The following is a 19,171-nucleotide window of genomic DNA, read 5'->3' on the forward strand; positions in this document are numbered from 1 at the left end:
ACCCTCGATCATCATTAATACCATTAACCCCAATGTCCTGGACCCTCAACCCTAGATCATCATTAATACCGTTAAACCCAATGTCCTGGACCCTCAACCCTAGATCATCATTAATACCGTTAACCCCAATGTCATGGACCCTCAACCCCAGGTCATCATTAACACCAATGTCCTGGACCCTCAACCCCTGGTCATCATTAACACCAATGTCCTGGACCCTCAACCTCTGGTCATCATTAACACCAATGTCCTGGACCCTCAACCCCAGGTCATCATTAACACAAAGGTCCTGGACCCTCACCCCAGATCATCATTAACACCAATGTCTTGGACCCTCAATCCCAGGTCATCATTAAAACCATTAACACCAATGTCCTGGACCCTCAACCCTAGATCATCATTCATACCATTAACACAAAGGTCTTGCACCCTCAACCCTAGATCATCAATAATACCATTAACACCAATGTCCTGGACCCTCAACCCTAGATCATCATTAATACCATTAACACAAAGGTCCTGGACCCTCAACCCTAGATCATCATTAATACCATTAACACCAATGTCCTGGACCCTCAACCCAAGATCATCATTAATACCATTAACACAAAGGTCCTGGACCCTCAACCCTAGATCATCATTAATACCATTAACACCAATGTCCTGGACCCTCAACCCTAGATCATCATTAATACCATTAACACAAAGGTCCTGGACCCTCAACCCTAGATCATCATGAATACCATTAACCCCAATGTCCTGGACCCTTACCCCTAGATCGTAATTAACACCAATGTCCTGGACCCTCAACCCTAGATCATCATGAATAACATTAACACCAATGTCCTGGACCCTCAACCCTAGATCATCATGAATACCATTAACACCAATGTCCTGGACCCTCAACCCTAGATCATCATGAATACCATTAACACCAATGTCCTGGACCCTCAACCCTAGATCATCATGAATACCATTAACACCAATGTCCTGGACCCTCAACCCTAGATCATCATGAATACCATTAACACCAATGTCCTGGACCCTCAACCCTAGATCATCATGAATACCATTAACACCAATGTCCTGGATCCTCAACCCTAGATCATCATGAATACCATTAACACCAATGTCCTGGACCCTCAACCCTAGATCATCATGAATTCTATTAACCCCCATATCCTGGATCCGCCTGTTTGTTTATTTTGAACTCGTGATTTAATAAAGAAGCTTTAGGCTTAATACTGTCACTCTTACTCTCACACTTGTTACTGATGCAACACACCCACACCTGCACACTCCCTCAAACCTATGCTGCTGCTAAATGATTATTGATTAGATTCATGACTACCATTACGCTGCTGGTCATTGATTATTGATTGCCATTACCATTAGTATCTATCTATGTATCCTGCTACTGGTCACTATGACTCCTGTTTACATATATACACTGAGCATACAAAACATTATGAACACCGTCCTAATATTGACTTGCACTGCACCCCCACCCTCCTAAATTACTATTATGGATCTGTTTGAAGAATTAAAACAATTCATGAGCAAAGCAGCCTAGTCGTAATCATGTTTGGTAAGTTGATTACTATTCCACTTCCCAGTCTACTCTCTACTGTTGCTGGTTGAAACCATGACTCACGGTTAGCTGTGTAGCAAGGCTGAACCACCTCTAGTATGAAGATTCAACGACAGGCTATTTAACATGCAACACTTCCATTTAACTGTGTGTATAGTTGTGTATATACAACAAAATAAAAGCTTATTTTGCTCAAATGTTGTGCACAAATTTGCCTACCTCCCTGTTAGTGAGCATTTCTCCTTCTCCCAGATAATCCATCCACCTGACAGGCGTGGCATATCAAGGAGCTGGTTAAACAGCATGATCAATACAGAGGTGCACCTTGTGCTGGGGACAATAGAAGAACTCTCTGAAATGTGCAGTTTTGTCATTCAACACAATGCCACAGATGTCTCACGTTTTTAAGGAGGGTGAAATTGGCATGCTGACTGCAGGAGTATCCACCAGAGCACTTGCCAGAGTATTAGTGTTAATTTCTCTACCATAAGCCACTTCCAATGTAGTTTTAGGGAATTTGGAAGTAGTCCAACCAGCCTCACAACCGCAGACCACATGTAATCACGCCAGCCCAGGACTTCCACACCTGCGGGATTGTTGTCTGAGGAGGAGGGGGGGATTCTGAGGAGTATTTCTGTCTGTAATAAAACCCTTTTGTGGGGAAAAACGTATTTCTGATTAGCTGGGCCTTGTTGCCCAGTGGGTGGGCATATGCCCTTCCTTACATGTTCTGTCTGCTAGAGATGAATGTACTTTGGTGTGAAAAGTGCATTGAAGCAACATCTCACGGCATCTGTCAGGAAGTTGAAGCTTGGTCGCAAATGGGTCTTCCAAATGGACAATGACCCCACGCATACTTCCAAAATGACCTGGGGTTGAGGGTCCAGGACCTTTGTGTTAATGGTATTAATGATGATCTAGGGTTGAGGGTCCAGGACATTGGTGTCCAAAATTATGGCAAAATGGCTTAAGGACAACATAGTCAAAGTATTGGAGGGGTCATCACAAAGCCCTGACCTCAACCCTATAGAAAAAGTGTGTGCGAGCTAGGAGGCCTACAAACCTGACTCAGTTACACCAGCTCTGACAGGAGGAATGGGCCAAAATTAATTGTGGGAAGCTTGTGGAAGGCTACCCGAAACGTTTGACCCAAGTTAAACAATTTAAAGGCAATGCTGCCAATTACTAATTGAGTTTATGTAAACTTCTGACCCACTGGGAATGTGATGAAAGCAATAAAAGCTTAAATAAATCATTCTCTCCACTATTAATCTGACATATCACATTCTTAAAATAAAGGGGTGATCCTAACTGACCTAAGACAGGGAATTGTTACTGGAATTAAATGTCAGGAATTGTGAAAAACAAATTTTAAATGTAGTTGGCTAAGGTGTATGTGAACGTCCGACTTCAACTGTATATACCACCACCAGTAATTTTTTATGTATAAACCCACCTCTACCTCTCCTGTACACTGAATAAGGTACTGGCACCGACCTGTATATTCTTGCGTTTTCAGGTTTCTTCAAACGTTATCGTACTTCTGTGTGTTTTATTCTATTCTCTATTGTTATCGATGTTATTATTAATATTACTACAACTACGTTGTTTGGAAAGATCTATCAAGTTAAGAATTTGACTGTATTGTTTATCCTGTGCACGTGGCGAATAAACGTTGAAACTTAAAACTATTCATCTAAGTTCTAATGGCCATGGGGATCTGCATAGTACTTCCTACAAGCAGAAGGAAGGTATGTGGGAAATCTCTTTCCCCCTTCTATCTCTCCAAAGTGTGCCCTTGTTTGTCCCAGGGGCCTTCTCTGTGTCGCCTGTCATAGTGGTTGTGTTGAGAAGTGAGAGTCCTGTTGTGCCTGTCTGTCCCAGCTGTGAGGAATGCTCCACTCCCACTGGTCTGATCGGGCTGACCCACTGCCTGCCCCCCTCGTTACAAACTACTGAGCCAGCGGAAAACCACGCCTGTCCTGCCATGGGCTCACCTCCTATCTAATCCACACGCACGGGCGGCTGTACCCACACACACACACACACACGAGCTGTCTCTCTCTTCCCTTATGAGATGTGTGGGGCTGGGACAGGGGCGAGGGCCTTAAGCCAAGTAGTGGACATGTGTATCAGGTACCAGAGATTTACAGTGGCGGGAGAAGAGGGGAGGGGAGGGAAGATTTGGGCTGCAGTCTTCTAACTCGGATGGCAACCTTCCTCTCAGTCACCTGACCCCAGGCCTAGCCCCCTCCACGATATTAACAGGACCCCCGGCTGCTATGGAGACCATTTGTCTCAGTTGTGCCCGGGAAAGGGGAGTAATCTTGGAAACCAAAATTCCCGAATCCATGGCGCCATTTTAATCTTCCTTTATTTGGCTTTAGCTGTGCTTTTAAACGTAGCGTACGCCACTCTCTGCTCCTCCCCTAACATGCCAGATAGGGCATGTGGTGCAGCGGTCTAAGGCAATGCATCTCAGCGCTAGAGGCTTTACTACAGACCCTGGTTCGATTCCAGGCTGAATCACAACCGACCGTGATTTGGAGTCCCATAGGGCAGCGCACAATTGGCCCAGCGTCGTCCGGGTTTGGTAGGACATCATTGTAAATAAGAATTTGTTCTTAACTGACTCGCCTAGTTAAATAAAGGTTACATAGAAAGAAATAAATTACAATTAAAATAACAAAACACGACACACCAAGTCAATCACTGATAGTTAAAGCATGAGCTGCGTGCATGGCAGAGTTTGTTTAAAACTCATCTTGATCTCTAAGCGAGGTTGGCAACGACTGTTGTAGCTCATCGGGAGAGGTGGAAGTGAATTGCATTTGGCACCAGGTCGCTATCAGCCAGTAATTAGTATAGCTAACATCACAGATGAAAGAGTCAAGTCTAGGTCAGGGTAAGGACTTCAAGGATCTTATCGGGTTAAGGTTAGAGGCCAATCTCTCCCCCTGAGTTTAAGCTGATGCCGTGCCTGCCCAGATTTGCTGAAATCTGCACCGACCTTTGACCGCGAGGCGTCGCAGCTGGTCACGTGTCAAGCCGGTTCCTGCTGTCTGTGCTGGACGAGCTAGCATTAGGCGTCGCCATAGAGACCGAGAGGGAGACCTGTCCTGCTCCGGACCAGCCCACCCCACGGGCTCACACACCATCAGGCATCTGACACAGATGTAACCCAACAGCTTAAACCCCTGCTAAGCATTCCTGCCCCAGCCTGTCTCCTGCTCCAACCTTACTGGTTCTGTCACACTGGGACAAGTGCTCCTTCAGAAGGCAAGGCAGCAGAATATGGCACAGCATAGTGGAGACATATTTGTTTGGGAGGGGGTTTGGTTTGGGCGGTATCTTATTTTGCTGTACAAATTGACTAATCACGCAGTAGAATTTCTTCATGAAAATCATTAATTGCATAATGCCATTGTAATCTCATAATACTTTATTCCACAAGTCACCAGAAAATACAGTGATGTGAAATTGTCTATTTTGAAAAGCAACTAGTGCAAAGTATCTCTCTCGCTCTCTCTCTCTCGTAAATGTAGGTGACAGTTGGTGTTTGTGGACAAGTCAAACAAATTATGTCTTTACTGACTGAATCATGCATGACCTTTGACTTGTCTCACTCTTTGGACTGAATACTTGGTTTATATAAGAATATATTTATTGCGTAATTCTGCATTAGTCAATCTTATCCAAACTCATACTGGATTGTGGCAGGGGTGTAAAGTACTTAAGTAAAAATGCTTAAGTCGTTTTTTGTGGTAACTGTATTTTTTTTACTTTTACTTCACTACATTCCGAAAGAAAATAACGCACTTTTTACTCCATACATTTTTTCCTGACACCCAACAGTACTCGTTACATTTTTAATCCTTAAGCAGGACAGGAAAATGGTCCAATTCACGCACTTATCAAGAGAACAACCCTGGCCATCTCTACTGCATCTGATCTGGTGGACTCACTAAACACAAATGCTTGATTTGTTAATTATGTCTGAGTGTTGGAGTGTGCCCCTGGCTATCAGTAAATATAAAATGTATAAAAAATGGTATCTGGTTTACTTAATATAAGTAATTTGAAATAATGTATACTTTTACTTTTGATACTTAAGTATATTTGAGCAATTACCTTTGCTTTTAACACTTGAGTATATTTGAAACAAACTACTTTTAGACTTTTAATCAAGTAGTATTTTACTGACTTTCACTTTTACTTGAGTCATTTTCAATTAAGGTATCTTTACTTTTACTCATGTATGATAATTGGGTACTTTTTACACCACTGGATAGTGGACACAAAAGAACTGTGCCATTTCCTTTATTTCTAATTGCGGAATTGGTAACAAAGTTGGAAAAATAATACCCTACCACGGTGGTCACCAAACTTTTCTGAGTCAAGATCACTTTCTGAGTCAAAATGCAAACCAAGATCGACCTCTCAGAATTTTTTTTTAACATGACTTAAAAAACGTACGCCTATGAAACATTAGCCTGTTAAAAAACAGTACTGTAGCAATGAGGTTTGTGCAGTAAGCGATAGGCCCAATACATTATCATCGCATACAGGCTCTGCTTGAATTGCCCTGCCAATGCATTGTTGTTCAGACCACTTTTCAAAATTATATAAAACAAATTGAGGTAGGTTATATGATCACAGCGGTAATACATTCGTTGTTGTATTACCTTTAAGGCACAGCTGAGTGAGCATACATTTAAATAATTGTATATTTATTTTACTGGGCTGATGGTGCCTGCATCTGATGGCCAGTCTCAGCGAAGAGAGAGAACTGCAGACTGAGGGTCCGCTTCTCAACATCCCTCTGCTCTCCCTTTCCTCTACTGACACTGACCAAAAACAGACACTGTCTTCCAGCTGATGGGGAAACTCGAGTCGCACCGCATTATTTCTGCCTAATGCACAAATTCATGTTGTTACTCCTATTTGTCACGGATCCCTCCGGAACTTTCATCACCTACACCTGTCCCCTATTCCCACTGATTAGTATTTGTATATACGACCATGCCACCACCATGCTTCACTGTGGGGATGGTGTTCTCGGGGTGATGTGAGGTGTTGGGTTTGCACCAGACATAGCATTTTCTTTGATGGCCATAAATCTAAATTTTCGTCTCATCTATCCAGAGTACCTTCTTCCATATATTTGGGAAGTCTCCCACATGCCTTTTGGCAAACACCAAACGTGTTTGAATATTTTTTTCTTTAAGCAGTGGCTTTTTTCTGGCCACTCTTCCGTAAATCCTAGCTCTGTGGAGTTTATGGCTTGAAGTGGTCCTATGGACAGATACTCCAATCTCCGCTGTGGAGCTTTGCAGCTCCTTCAGGGTTATCTTTGGTCTCTTTGTTGCCTCTCTGATTAATGACCGTGAGTTTTGGTGGGCGGCCCTCTCTTGGCAGGTTTGTTGTGGTGCCATATTCTTTCCATTTTTTAAGTAATGGTTTTAATGGTGCTCATTGGGATGTTCAAAGTTTGAGTATTTTTTTTATAACCCAACCCTGATCTGTACTACTCCACAACTTTGTCCCTGACCTTTTTGGAGAGCTCCTTGGTCTTCATGGTGCCCCTTGCTTGGTGGTGTTGCAGACTCTGGGGCCTTTCAGAACAGGTGTATATATACTGAGATCATGTGACAGATCATGTGACACTTAGATTGCACACAGGTGGAATTTATTTAACTAATTATGTGACTTCTGAAGGTAATTGGTCGCACCAGATCGTATTTAGGGGCTTCATAGCAAAGGGGGTGAACACATATGCACACACCACTTTTCTGATTTAAATTTTTAAACAATTTATTTTTTTCATTTCACTTCACCAATTTGGACTATTTTGTGTATGTCCATTACATGAAATCCAAATATAAATCAATTTAAATTACAGGTTGTAATGCAGCAAAATAGTAAAAATGCCATGGGGGTGAATACTTTTGCAAGGCACTGTACCTAAATTCTATCAGCATGTCGACCACTGCTACTCTAACTTCCACGATGCATACAAGGCCCTCCCCGTCCCTCCTTTTGGCAAATCTGACCATGCCTCCATCTTGTAGCCCCCCTCCTATAGGCAGAAACTAAAACAGGAAGTGCCAGTGCCTAGGTCTATCCAACGCTGGTCTGACCAATCGGATTCCACGCTTCAAGATTTCTTCGATCACGTGGACTGGGATATGTTACGGGTAGCCACGGACAATAACATTGACGTGTACACTGACTTGAGCGAGTTTATAAGGACGTGTATTGGAGATGTTTTACCCACTGTGACTATTAAAACCTTCCCAAACCAGAAACCTGTGGATTGATGGCAGCATTCGTGCAAAACTGAAAGCACGTACCACCACATTTAATAATGGCAAGGCGACTGGAAACATGACTGAATACAAGCAGTGTAGTTATTCCCTCCGTAAGTTAATCAAACAAGCAAAGCGTCAGTATAGAGACAAAGTGGAGTCGCAATTCAACGGCTCAAACACAAGACATATGTGGCAGGGTCTACAGGCAATCACAGATTACAAAAAGAAAAACAGCCCCGTCGCGGACATCGACGTCTTGCTCCCAGCCAATTAAACAACTTGTTTGTGTGCTTTGAGGACAATACTGTGCCACCGACAATGTGTTAACCCTCGCAAGGCTGCCGGCCCAGACGGCATCCCTAGCCGTGTCTTCAGATCATGAGCAGCTGGCTGGTGTGTTTACGGACATATTCAATCAATCCCTTTTCCAGTCTGCTGTCCCCACATGCTTCAAGATGGCCACCGTTGTTCCTGTTCCCTGTTCTCAGCTCCTGTACTCCCTGTTCACCCACGACTGCGTTCCTCGGTATACATATCACCGACAAACTGAAATGGTCCACGCACACAGACAGTGTGGTGAAGAAGACGCAATAGCGCCTCGTCAACCTCAGGAGGCTGAAAAAAATGTGACTTGTTACGTTCCCCAGTCCCTATGTTGTGGTTTGTGTATTTGTATGTATTTCAGGAAATGGCTTCCTGAAATCCCCCAAGCAGCTGATTGGTCGACTCCATGCCAAGTTGGAGCTGATCCCGCCCTCTCTTCAGAGGACGCAGCTGTCTTCAATGACCAACTCCTTCTCCAGCTATATAAGCCAGTGTCCTGTTGATCAGAGAGGAGAGCTGAGGGTTATATCATGTGTGGGTGGTTTCTCAGATAGAGAGGATTGGTATGTCCTGTGTTTTCGTTGTTGCGCAGAGGTATAATTTTTTGCCAGTATTTTGTAGCTGGGCCTACTAAGGTATGTCTATGACAAAAGGACTGTGTTTTTGATTGCGAAATTGTTTGTAATATTCTGTTTCATTTGTTCCCAGGGGGGAAGGGGAAGGCACCTTGGCAGTGCTTAGGCAAGATGCCTGCGGGCATACATATACCCGTAGTATATACTCTGTCTATACACACTAGGTAAGACCTGGGCGGACCATCCCCTGTATTTTGGTTAGTGCGCCAGGTGGTGCTAGTTAGGTAAGTAGTGGGTAGGCAGGTAAGGTAGGAGAGGGGGCTTTGATATTTACTTTCTTTGCTTTGGTTCCGTCCAGCCCCTTTTCCCCAAAATTACTGTGTGACGGAATAAATTCCCTGTAAACGGTACCACTCTCTCTGCCTTTTGTCATCCTTATTCGCACCTACAGTCCCATACCTCTTTCACTCCACGGGAAGTTCAGTTGTAGCAGGGTGTTGCGTTCCCTCTTCCGAGAGGCATACGTAACATCACTGAAAACCCTCACTAACTTTTACAGGTGCACAATTGAGAGCATCCTGTCGGGCTGTATCACCGCCTGGTACGGCAACTGCACTGCCCACAACCGCAGGGCTCTTCAGAGGGTGGTGTGGCTGCACAACACATCACCGGGCGCAAACTACCTGCCCTCCAGGGCACCTGCAACACCCGATGTCACAGGAAGGCAAAAAAGATCATCAAGGACAATAACCATCATTAATCCAAGATGGCATAGCAGTCGAATGTGTGTTTTTGTCTTGTCCTGTCCCGTGTATATATTGTTTTCTTCATATATTTCGTACATATTTTAATCTCATTTTCCATCTACGTACTGAATATAATCACCTGCAACCCGCCTCACCCGATGTGGTCCGGATCTGATATTTTATACTTTAGAACTGGAACCCCCCATCAGAAGCCAGCCAGCTAACTAGCTAGTAGTCAGTTAGCCACTGCTAGCGGTCCTCACTGTTGACTCACACATCTGCCAGCCTCAACCAGGTCAATTCCTGCCAGTCTGCACAGCCCCAATATCAAACCAGAGCATATCGGACTGCTTTTTCTCTACCACATCTCAGAATTCCTACCGAAACCTCTGACCTTTACACCGGATCATTGCAGCTAGCTAGCTGCTATCCGAATGGCTACTTCTGGCTAACGTGTCTGTCCCGAAGCAAGCACCAGTTAGCCTGGAGCTAGCCTCGAGCTAGGCCCATCTCCACCAGCCAATTCTTGGGCTACAATACCTCTTTTGCAAATTGCCCTGGACCCTTTACTGCCGACACAGAGCCCCGCCGATCCATCACGACTGGTCTGCCTATGGAACCATCCAAGGTGGTTTCAACAGGCTTTTCCTTTGCTACGTCGCCGGATGCCCATCTGCTATCCCCGGCCCACTAGGTTTCGTGAATCACCGTGTTTCCAGCTCGCCTAGCGTAGCAACAACTACTGAATTGGCTCCCTGACTCATCTAGTGCTACTCATTGGACCCTATGATCACTCGGCTGCACATGCCTCTCCCTAATGTCAATATGCCTTGTCTATTGCTGTTTTGGTTAGTGATTATTGTCTTATTTCACTGTAGAGCCCCCAGCCCTGCCCAATATGCCTTAGATAGCCCTTTTGTTCCACCCCCCACAAAGGCTTCCATCACGTGGACTGGGACATGTTTCGTATTGCGTCAGATAACAACATTGACGAATACGCTGATTCGGTGTGCGAGTTCATTAGAACGTGCGTTGAAGATGTCGTTCCCATAGCAACGATTAAAACATTCCGTAACCAGAAACCGTGGATTGATGGCAGCATTCGCGTGAAACTGAAAGCGCGAACCATTGCTTTCAATCAGGGCAAGGTGTCTGGTAACATGACTGAATACAAACAGTGCAGCTATTCCCTCCGTAAGGCTATCAAACAAGCTAAGCGTCAGTACAGAGACAAAGTAGAATCTCAATTCAACGGCTCAGACACAAGAGGCATGTGGCAGGGTCTACAGTCAATCACGGACTACAGGATGAAATCCAGCCCAGTCACGGACCAGGATGTCTTGCTCCCAGGCAGACTAAATAACTTTTTGCCCGCTTTGAGGACAATACAGTGCCACTGACACGGCCTGCAACGGAAACATGCGGTCTCTCCTTCACTGCAGCCGAGGTGAGTAAAACATTTAAACGTGTTAACCCTCGCAAGGCTGCAGGCCCAGACGGCATCCCCAGCCACGCCCTCAGAGCATGCGCAGACCAGCTGGCTGGTGTGTTTACGGACATATTCAATCAATCCCTATACCAGTCTGCTGTTCCCACATGCTTCAAGAGGGCCACCATTGTTCCTGTTCCCAAGAAAGCTAAGGTAACTGAGCTAAACGACTACCGCCCCGTAGCACTCACTTCCGTCATCATGAAGTGCTTTGAGAGACTAGTCAAGGACCATATCACCTCCACCCTACCTGACACCCTAGACCCACTCCAATTTGCTTACCGCTCAAATAGATCATCAAGGACATCAACCACCCGAGCCACTGCCTGTTCACCCCGCTATCATCCAGAAGGCGAGGTCAGTACAGGTGCATCAAAGCTGGGACCGAGAGACTGAAAAACAGCTTCTATCTCTAGGCCATCAGACTGTTAAACAGCCACCACTAACATTGAGTGGCTGCTGCCAACACACTGACACTGACTCAACTCCAGCCACTTTAATAATGGGAATTGATGGGAAATGATGTAAATATATCACTAGCCACTTTAAACAATGCTACCTTATATAATGTTACTTACCCTACATTATTCATCTCATATTCATACATATATACTGTACTCTATATCATCGACTGCATCCTTATGTAATACATGTATCACTAGCCACTTTAACTATGCCACTTTGTTTACATACTCATCTCATATGTATATACTGTACTCGATACCATCTACTGTATCTTGCCTATGCTGCTCTGTACCATCACTCATTCGTATATCCTTATGTACATATTCTTTATCCCCTTACACTGTGTATAAGACAGTAGTTTAGGAATTGTTAGTTAGATTACTTGTTGGTTATTACTGCATTGTCAACTAGAAGCACAAGCATTTCGCTACACTCGCATTAACATCTGCTAACCATGTGTATGTGACAAATAAAATTTGATTTGATTTGAAATGCGGTGACCTCACCTGGCTTTACTAGTGCCTCTAGAGACAAAACCTCTCATCGTCACTCAATGCCTAGGTTTACCTCCACTGTACTCACATCCTACCATACCCTTATCTGTACATTATGCATTGAATCTATACTTCCGTGCCCAGAAATCTGCTCCTTTTTAGTCTGTTTTGAACGCACTAGACGACCAGTTCTTATAACCATTAGCCGTACACTTATCCTACTCCTCCTTTGTTTCTCTGGTGATGTAGAGGTTAACTCAAGCCCTGCAGCCCCCAACACCACTCCCATTCCCCAGGTGTTCTCATTTGTTGACTTCTATAACCGTAAAAGGTTTCATGCATGTTAACATTAGAAGCCTCCTCCCTAAGTTTGTGGAAAAGCAGTGAATAAAACAATCCGCCAACCCAGATGTCCTAGCCGTGTCTGAATCATGGTTTAGGAATGCCACCAAAAATCCTGAAATTTCCAACCCAAACTATAACATCTTCCAACAAGATAGACCTGCCAAGGGGGGTGGAGTTGCAATCTACTGTAGAGAGAGCCTGCAGAGTTCTGTCTACTATCCAGGTCTCTGCCCAAACAATTCAAGCTTCTACTTTTAAAAATCCACCTTTCCAGAAACAAGTCTCTCACCGTTGCCACTTATTATAGACCCCCTTCAGCCACCAGTTGTGCTCTGGACACGATATGTGAATTGACTGCCCCCCATCTACCTTCAGTGTTCGTACTGTTAGGTGACCTAAACTGGGATATGCTAAATAACCCGGCCATTCTACAATCTAAGATAGATGCCCTCAATCTCACACAAATTATTAAGGAACCTACCAGGTTCAACCCTAAATCCGTAACCATGGGCACCCTCATAGATATCATCCTGATGAAATGCCCTCCAAATACACCTCTGCTGTCTTCAACCAGGATCTCAGCGATCACTGCCTCATTGCCTGTGTGCTTAATGGGTCTGCGGTCAAACGACCACCCCTCATCACTGTCAAACGCTCCCTAAAACACTTCTTATTGACCTGGCCCGGATATCCTGGAAGGATTTTGACCTCATCCCGTCAGTAGAGGATGCCTGGTTTCTCTTTAAAAGTGCTTTCCTCGCCAACTTAAATAAGCATGCTCCGTTCAAAAAATGTAGGACTAAGAAAATATATAGTCCTTGGTTCACCTCTGACTTGACTGCCCTTGACCAGCACAAAAACATCCTGTGGCGTTCTGCATTAGCATCAAATAGCCCACGCGATATGCAACTTTTCAGGGACGTCAGGAACCAATGTACTCAGTCAGTAAGGAAAGCTAAGGCTAGCTTTTTCAAATAGAAATTTGCATCCTGTAGCACTAATTCCAGAAAGTTTTAGGACACTGTAAAGTCCATGGAGAATAAGAGCACCTCCTCCCAGCTGCCCTCTGCACTGAGGCTTGGAAACAATGTCATCACCGATAATTCTATGATAATAGATAATTTCAATAAGCATTTTTCTATGGCTGGCCATGCTTTCCACCTGGCTACCCCTGGTTTCTCAAATGACTGCCTCGCCTGGTTCACCAACAACTTCTCAGATCGAGTTCAGTGTGTCAAATCAGAGGGCCTGTTGTCTCTATGGGGGTGCCACAGGGTTCAATTCTCGAGCCAACTCTTTTCTCTGTATATATCAATGATGTTGCTCTTGCTGCGGGCGATTCCCTGATCCACCTCTACGCAGACGACACCATTCTGTATACTTCTGGCCCTTCCTTGGACACTGTGCTATCTAACCTCCAAACGAGCTTCAATGCCATACAACACTCCTTCCAGGTTCAGGGATTCAATCTCGCAACCTTTTGGTTACTGGCCCAACACTCTAACAACTAGGCTACCTGCCGCCCCATGTATATACTGATATCACTTCTATTCTTTACTATCTATTGCATCTTAGCCACTCTGTCACTGCTCATCCATATATTTTATACTTATATATTCTCATCCCATTCCTTTACTAGATTATGGGTATTAGGTTTTGTTGTGGAATTTGTTAGATATTAGGTTTTTGTTGTGGAATTGTTAGATATTACCTGTTAGATACTGCTGCACTGTCGTAATCTAGAAGCATAAGCATTTCGCTACACTCCCAGTAACATCTGCTAACCATGTGTATGTGACTAATACAATTTGATTTGGTTTGCTCTCTGGGCCTGCCGGAAAGGCAGGGTCTCTCTACCTTCAGAAACATGAAACCGGGTGCACCTACCGTCAACACCGCTAGAGAAATAAATTCAGTATAGCAACGCAAGGCTTTATTGTTGTTTTTTCACAGAAATATTTGGCGATCGACCAGTTGGTGACCACTGCCCTACCATATTATCAGCTATACAGATCAATGGTAGTCAATTAACTCCAAAGCTCAGTCCGGATAACTACTCTTTTAATTGCTTGTTTTGTCATATTCTTCAGCCCATCGCATCTATTGACTTTCATCCTCCACTTTGTTTTCAGAGGATTCATCTAAACCTAGCACCCATACTAGATACATTATATTGCTGCATTGTACGTTTGACCTCCCTGACCCGCTAAGCTCCCTCTTAAAGCCCCTCACCCTGTCCTTTCCTGAAACATGATTTTATTCTGTTTAGATCATCCCCCTATTTGCTCTGTCATGTGTTGGTGTCAGCAGATGGTGTGTGTGTGTGTGTGTGTGCGCAGGGAGGCAGAGTGACGCCCAGCTCACTCACAGCTATCTGGCCTAGCTCATAGGCCTCTTTGTCTGTCCTCCACGCCCCGTCGAAGGTGGTCCGGACCCCCCCTCACACACCACGCCCGCCTATGGAGCGCCCCCCCCCCACATCACCTATCTAGGGGTGTTGAAATAGGATTGAGTGCATTATTTTGGGTAACATGGCTGTCAGAGTTCATCTCCCTTCTCTCTTTCGCTCTCGATCCCTCCCTCCCTCTCCCCCCTCCCTCCCTGGCCTCCCTATCTTAATGAAAATGTTAGGCTGAGTGAGGGAAAGAAAGAGAGGGAGTGGCCAGTTGGGGCTTGGCTTATTTCCAGGCCCTGGCGCCTCTGCACCACACTTAGTTCCAGCTCAGTGCCCACAGTAGGCAAAGCTGCCCCAGCTTCACTGTGACCCCCTCGACTGAGGACCACTCCAAGCTCATTCCCAGCAAACCTTTGATTTCTCTTTTCTTCTCCTGCTCCCTCCCCCCTTTTTGGAAATAGCTTTATAAGGCATTTGGGAATTGATTTGTCAAAGACGGACACACGGAGAGCCAAATGAGTCCCTGCCTGGCCGACCACTGTCCTTAAGATACCTCTCCCTCTCAGCTTCTCCACAAAGCATCCTCTTCACATGGATGTTTTTGTGTTTCACCGACTCAAGTCATGAATTTCCTATAATTCCGAAGAAGAAGAGAAAAAACTAATTGCTTCATTTTTCATTCTCTCTTTGTCATTGCGCCATTAGTCTTACTTTCCTCTGTGATTATCTAGTTGTGGAAAATATACAAACCCACATATTGGTAATTTTGCACTCAATATTTCAACGCGTAATACTTTAATAAGAAATGCTGTATTTCTTTCAAATCAGTAGCACAATGCTTCGCTAATAGTCCAAACACTTTCTGGTTGGTCATTTTAGAAATCTACCCAGGCTATTACAGCTTGTAATGGCCTCTACTTCCAACTCAGCGAGACCTCTAAGTGGTACAGTAACAAAGCCTTTTAGCCGTGTGAGAGAGAGGGAAAATGAGATGGGAGTGAAGAGTTCCTCTTGACAAACTCACTGACTTCACCTGACATTGAGACTTTGCCTGTGTCCCAAATGACACCACATTCCCTACGGAGTGCACCGCGCTGGTAGTCCACTACATGTGGAATAGGGTGCCATTTGGGATGCAAGGCCTTTTTCCCACCGCGGTTGCCCCTGACTCTAACCCAGTGAAGTGGGTTGGATGGAAGGACAGATCCCGCCCCCGCTGCTGCTGCTGTTATGAAGTCTGTTCTGAGTGAGAGGAGGAGAGCTGTAGAGAACGTTAGTCCCTGTTACTCACGGTAATTGTACGAAGAGCGTTACATCACTCAGACATACCATAGTCGTTTGTTAGTTAACAATACTATGTGATTTTACACACACACAGTCACACTCACGTTCACCTCCGAGGTCCATGTCAGCAGGAATCCTGTTGTGATTGGTACTGAGGTGGAGAGGAGGGAGGCCTTGGCCCAGCCAGTCAGCCAGCCAGTTTTTAGAAGGAGCATGCTGTTAGCCACCTCCCGCTATCTTTCTTTAATTGCTATGGCTGTAGCTCTCTCCTCTCTTTGTAGCCTGTCCCAGACATGCTGGCCAAGATGTTAGTCTGCAAAGCACAGACAATCAATACTCTCCCATTTGAAGAAGTCTAAGGTCACAGAGAGTGTGAATTGTTTTGTTAGATAGTCAAAGGTCAGGCAATAATCCTTTTTTTAACCACTTCCCGCCTGGAATTGATCAGTTTCACCTCCTAGCTAGGAGGAGGGCGATGGCTGCGCGGGCTGCCTACCACTGTGGTTATTCCAACTGACATCCTATGGTGAGTTAATAGCATGATTCACAGGGAGGGTAGAGGGCTCTTCTTCTCTGGTGCTTAGTATTTGTGTGTGTGTGTGTGTGTGTGTGTGTGTGTGTGTGTGTGTGTGTGTGTGTGTGTGTGTGTGTGTGTGTGTGTGTGTGTGTGTGTGTGTGTGTGTGTGTGTGTGTGTGTGTGTGTGGCTCAGTAGAATCACCATCAAACATATGTTAAGATGGAGATTCTCGAGTTTCTGTTTGTGTGTGTGCACGTGAGTGAGTGTCTGGTTCGGTTCAGGGGGGTAACCCAGCAGGGCTAGCTAAATTGGCCCCTGCTGTTTCTCCCAGTTCACATTAAACAGGAGAGAGGGGGAGGATCTGTGATCAACGCAACACCTTAGAGACATGAATGAAACACACTGAGTGTACAAACATTAGGAACACCTGCTCTTTCCATGACATAGACTGACCAGGTGAAAGCCATGATCCCTTATTGATGTCACCTGTTAAATCCACTTCAATCAGTGTATATGAGGAGACAGGTTTAAAGAAGGATTTTTAAGCCTTGAGATAATTGAGACATGGATTGTTAATGGAAAAGGCAAAATATGTGAACGGGGTATGGTAGTAGGTGCCGGGCGCACCGGTTTGAGTGTGTCAAGAACTGCAACGCTGCTGGATTTTTCACGATCAACAGTTTCCTGTGTGTATCAATAATGGTCCACCCAAAGAACATCCAGCCAACTTGACACAACTATGGGATGCATTGGAGTCTAAATGGGCCTGCATCCCTGTGGAATGCTTTCGACACCATGTAGAGTCCATGCCTGACAAATTGAGGCTGGTCCTGAGGGCAAAAGGGAGTGGAAGGTGTTCCGAATGTTTTGTACACTCAGTGTATATACACAACTATACGCACAGTTAAATAAGAGTTTTACGTGCTAAATAGCCTGTCGTTGAATCAAGTCAAATCAAATTGTATTTGTCACATGCGCCAAATACAACAGTGAAATGCTTACTTACAAGCCCTCAATCAACAATGCCGTTTTAAGTTAAAAAAAATAGATAAGTAAAAAATACTAGAGGTGGATCAGCCTTGCTACACAGCTAACCGTAAGTTATGGTTACAACCAGCAACAGTAGAGAGTAGACTGGGAAGAGGAAGTTGAATAGTAAATAACTTACCTAATATGATTACCACCACTTTTGCTCCGGACGATACCACATCATTTTGACCTGTGATGTAACATTGGTCCTATTTTAATGGTTACTAATATACCCTAAGACTGCAGTGGCTTGTAGTATCTTCCTGATTCCAGTCAGAACGACTTCTATTGAAACTATTAAAACTGTATTTATGTTGTATTTCTCTTATGAATGTCATATTTGTGTTTTCTAAAACACGTTCTCAAATATAGGTTGTTTCAGTGCATGTTTATCAAATTCTTTTTTTTTTCCCTTCTTCAAACAGATCCATAATTGTAATTTCAGAAGTTTGTTTTGGTTATTAGAGCTTCTCACAGAGAAAGACAAGTCAATCAGAGTGTCGGTAGCCCAGGGGGGGTCGATATTTCTAATATGAGTGGTGTGTTTGCAGACGAGCAGTTTTTGGGGAGCCTAATGAATGGCACCTGTATTGATCTCCATGGGAAATGTTTGTATGATACAGGAATCGTTTAAAAGGGGGAGTTGGCGGGGGGGGTGACATTATAGGTGCAGGGTTTTATAGGAGGGGGGGAGATAGAGGGATCAAGATTGGGTATTGACGAAAGGGCCAGGCCAACTGAGCCGGGAGAGCTTGAAATAAACCCGCGCCGCGCACTCAGTCATTACAGTGGGCCTCGCTGGCCCGGATCAACCTTGAGTCAGTCGATAAGCTATTATAACCATGCAAATTGTGGCCAAATAAGAGACCTGACATATCGGTATTATATTCTTCTGCGGCCACCGGGTTATACATCATTATCAGGAGCCAGGCAACAATATGCATTATGCTTACCGTTGTGTTGGCGTGACGCACGCTGCATGGCCTGTACAGAACAGAACAGCGAATGGATTTGGAGCGGCGGGGGAGGGGGGGTCGGGGGCTGAGTTGTGGAGGACACAGGTTAGCCACCCTGATGGCTGTTGTGTCCCAGACCACCTCTGTTGTCTCTCTAGGAGGGTGGGCGGCGGGGAGAGTTGCCAGGTGATTTACTGGCATTGGCAGTGCGGTGCGGCCTCGCGCGGTGTGGCGGTGGCTGATGTAATGTGGGCTAAAGGCTATGTAAACACTGGGGTGACCTTGGTCTCCGATTTGTCAATAGAGGTACGGTGGAGAACAGAGAGGGGGATTGTAGGTGATCTCGGCACAGTGCCCTGCCTGTGAAAGTGAAGCCCTCTACAGCGAGCGAGGTCCGCGGCTGTGATAACCTCATGCTCCCCAGTACATTAGGTGTCCTCCTCTCGGCTCCGCTCTGCATGCTGGAAGGGTCTCCATAAACACTGGCAACAGAGACAAACAGTGTGCTATTGATTGGTGGAGGTTGGAGAGGTGAGGGGCGCTGTGCTGTGGCAGGCCTGGGAGACAGAGAGAGATAGCAGCATGTTTATCAGGACTCAGGAGCCTGTTACTGTCTAAGTGGCCCTGCTCTTTGATCTCCCAGGCCTTG

General features: G+C 45.0%; 1 protein-coding gene across 6 annotated transcripts in view; it reads left to right on the forward strand.

The window, feature by feature from the left end:
* LOC135514395 (cotranscriptional regulator ARB2A homolog) overlaps nucleotides 1-19,171 on the forward strand; it is a 213,543-nt gene that overhangs the window by 153,285 nt on the left and 41,087 nt on the right. For 4 of the 6 annotated variants that reach the window (XM_064937849.1, XM_064937853.1, XM_064937850.1 and 1 more), the window contains exon 11: nucleotides 8,588-9,217. The exons of the other annotated variants lie outside the window; for them this stretch is intronic. In XM_064937849.1, the coding sequence (XP_064793921.1) occupies nucleotides 8,588-8,826 (239 nt within the window). In that variant the 3' untranslated portion in view covers nucleotides 8,827-9,217. Of the gene's footprint in view, nucleotides 1-8,587; nucleotides 9,218-19,171 lie in introns of those variants that run through there. 6 annotated transcript variants of the gene reach the window in all.

The sequence above is a fragment of the Oncorhynchus masou genome, chromosome 25, assembly GCF_036934945.1.
Source record: "Oncorhynchus masou masou isolate Uvic2021 chromosome 25, UVic_Omas_1.1, whole genome shotgun sequence".
Classification (NCBI taxonomy): Eukaryota; Metazoa; Chordata; class Actinopteri; order Salmoniformes; family Salmonidae; genus Oncorhynchus; species Oncorhynchus masou.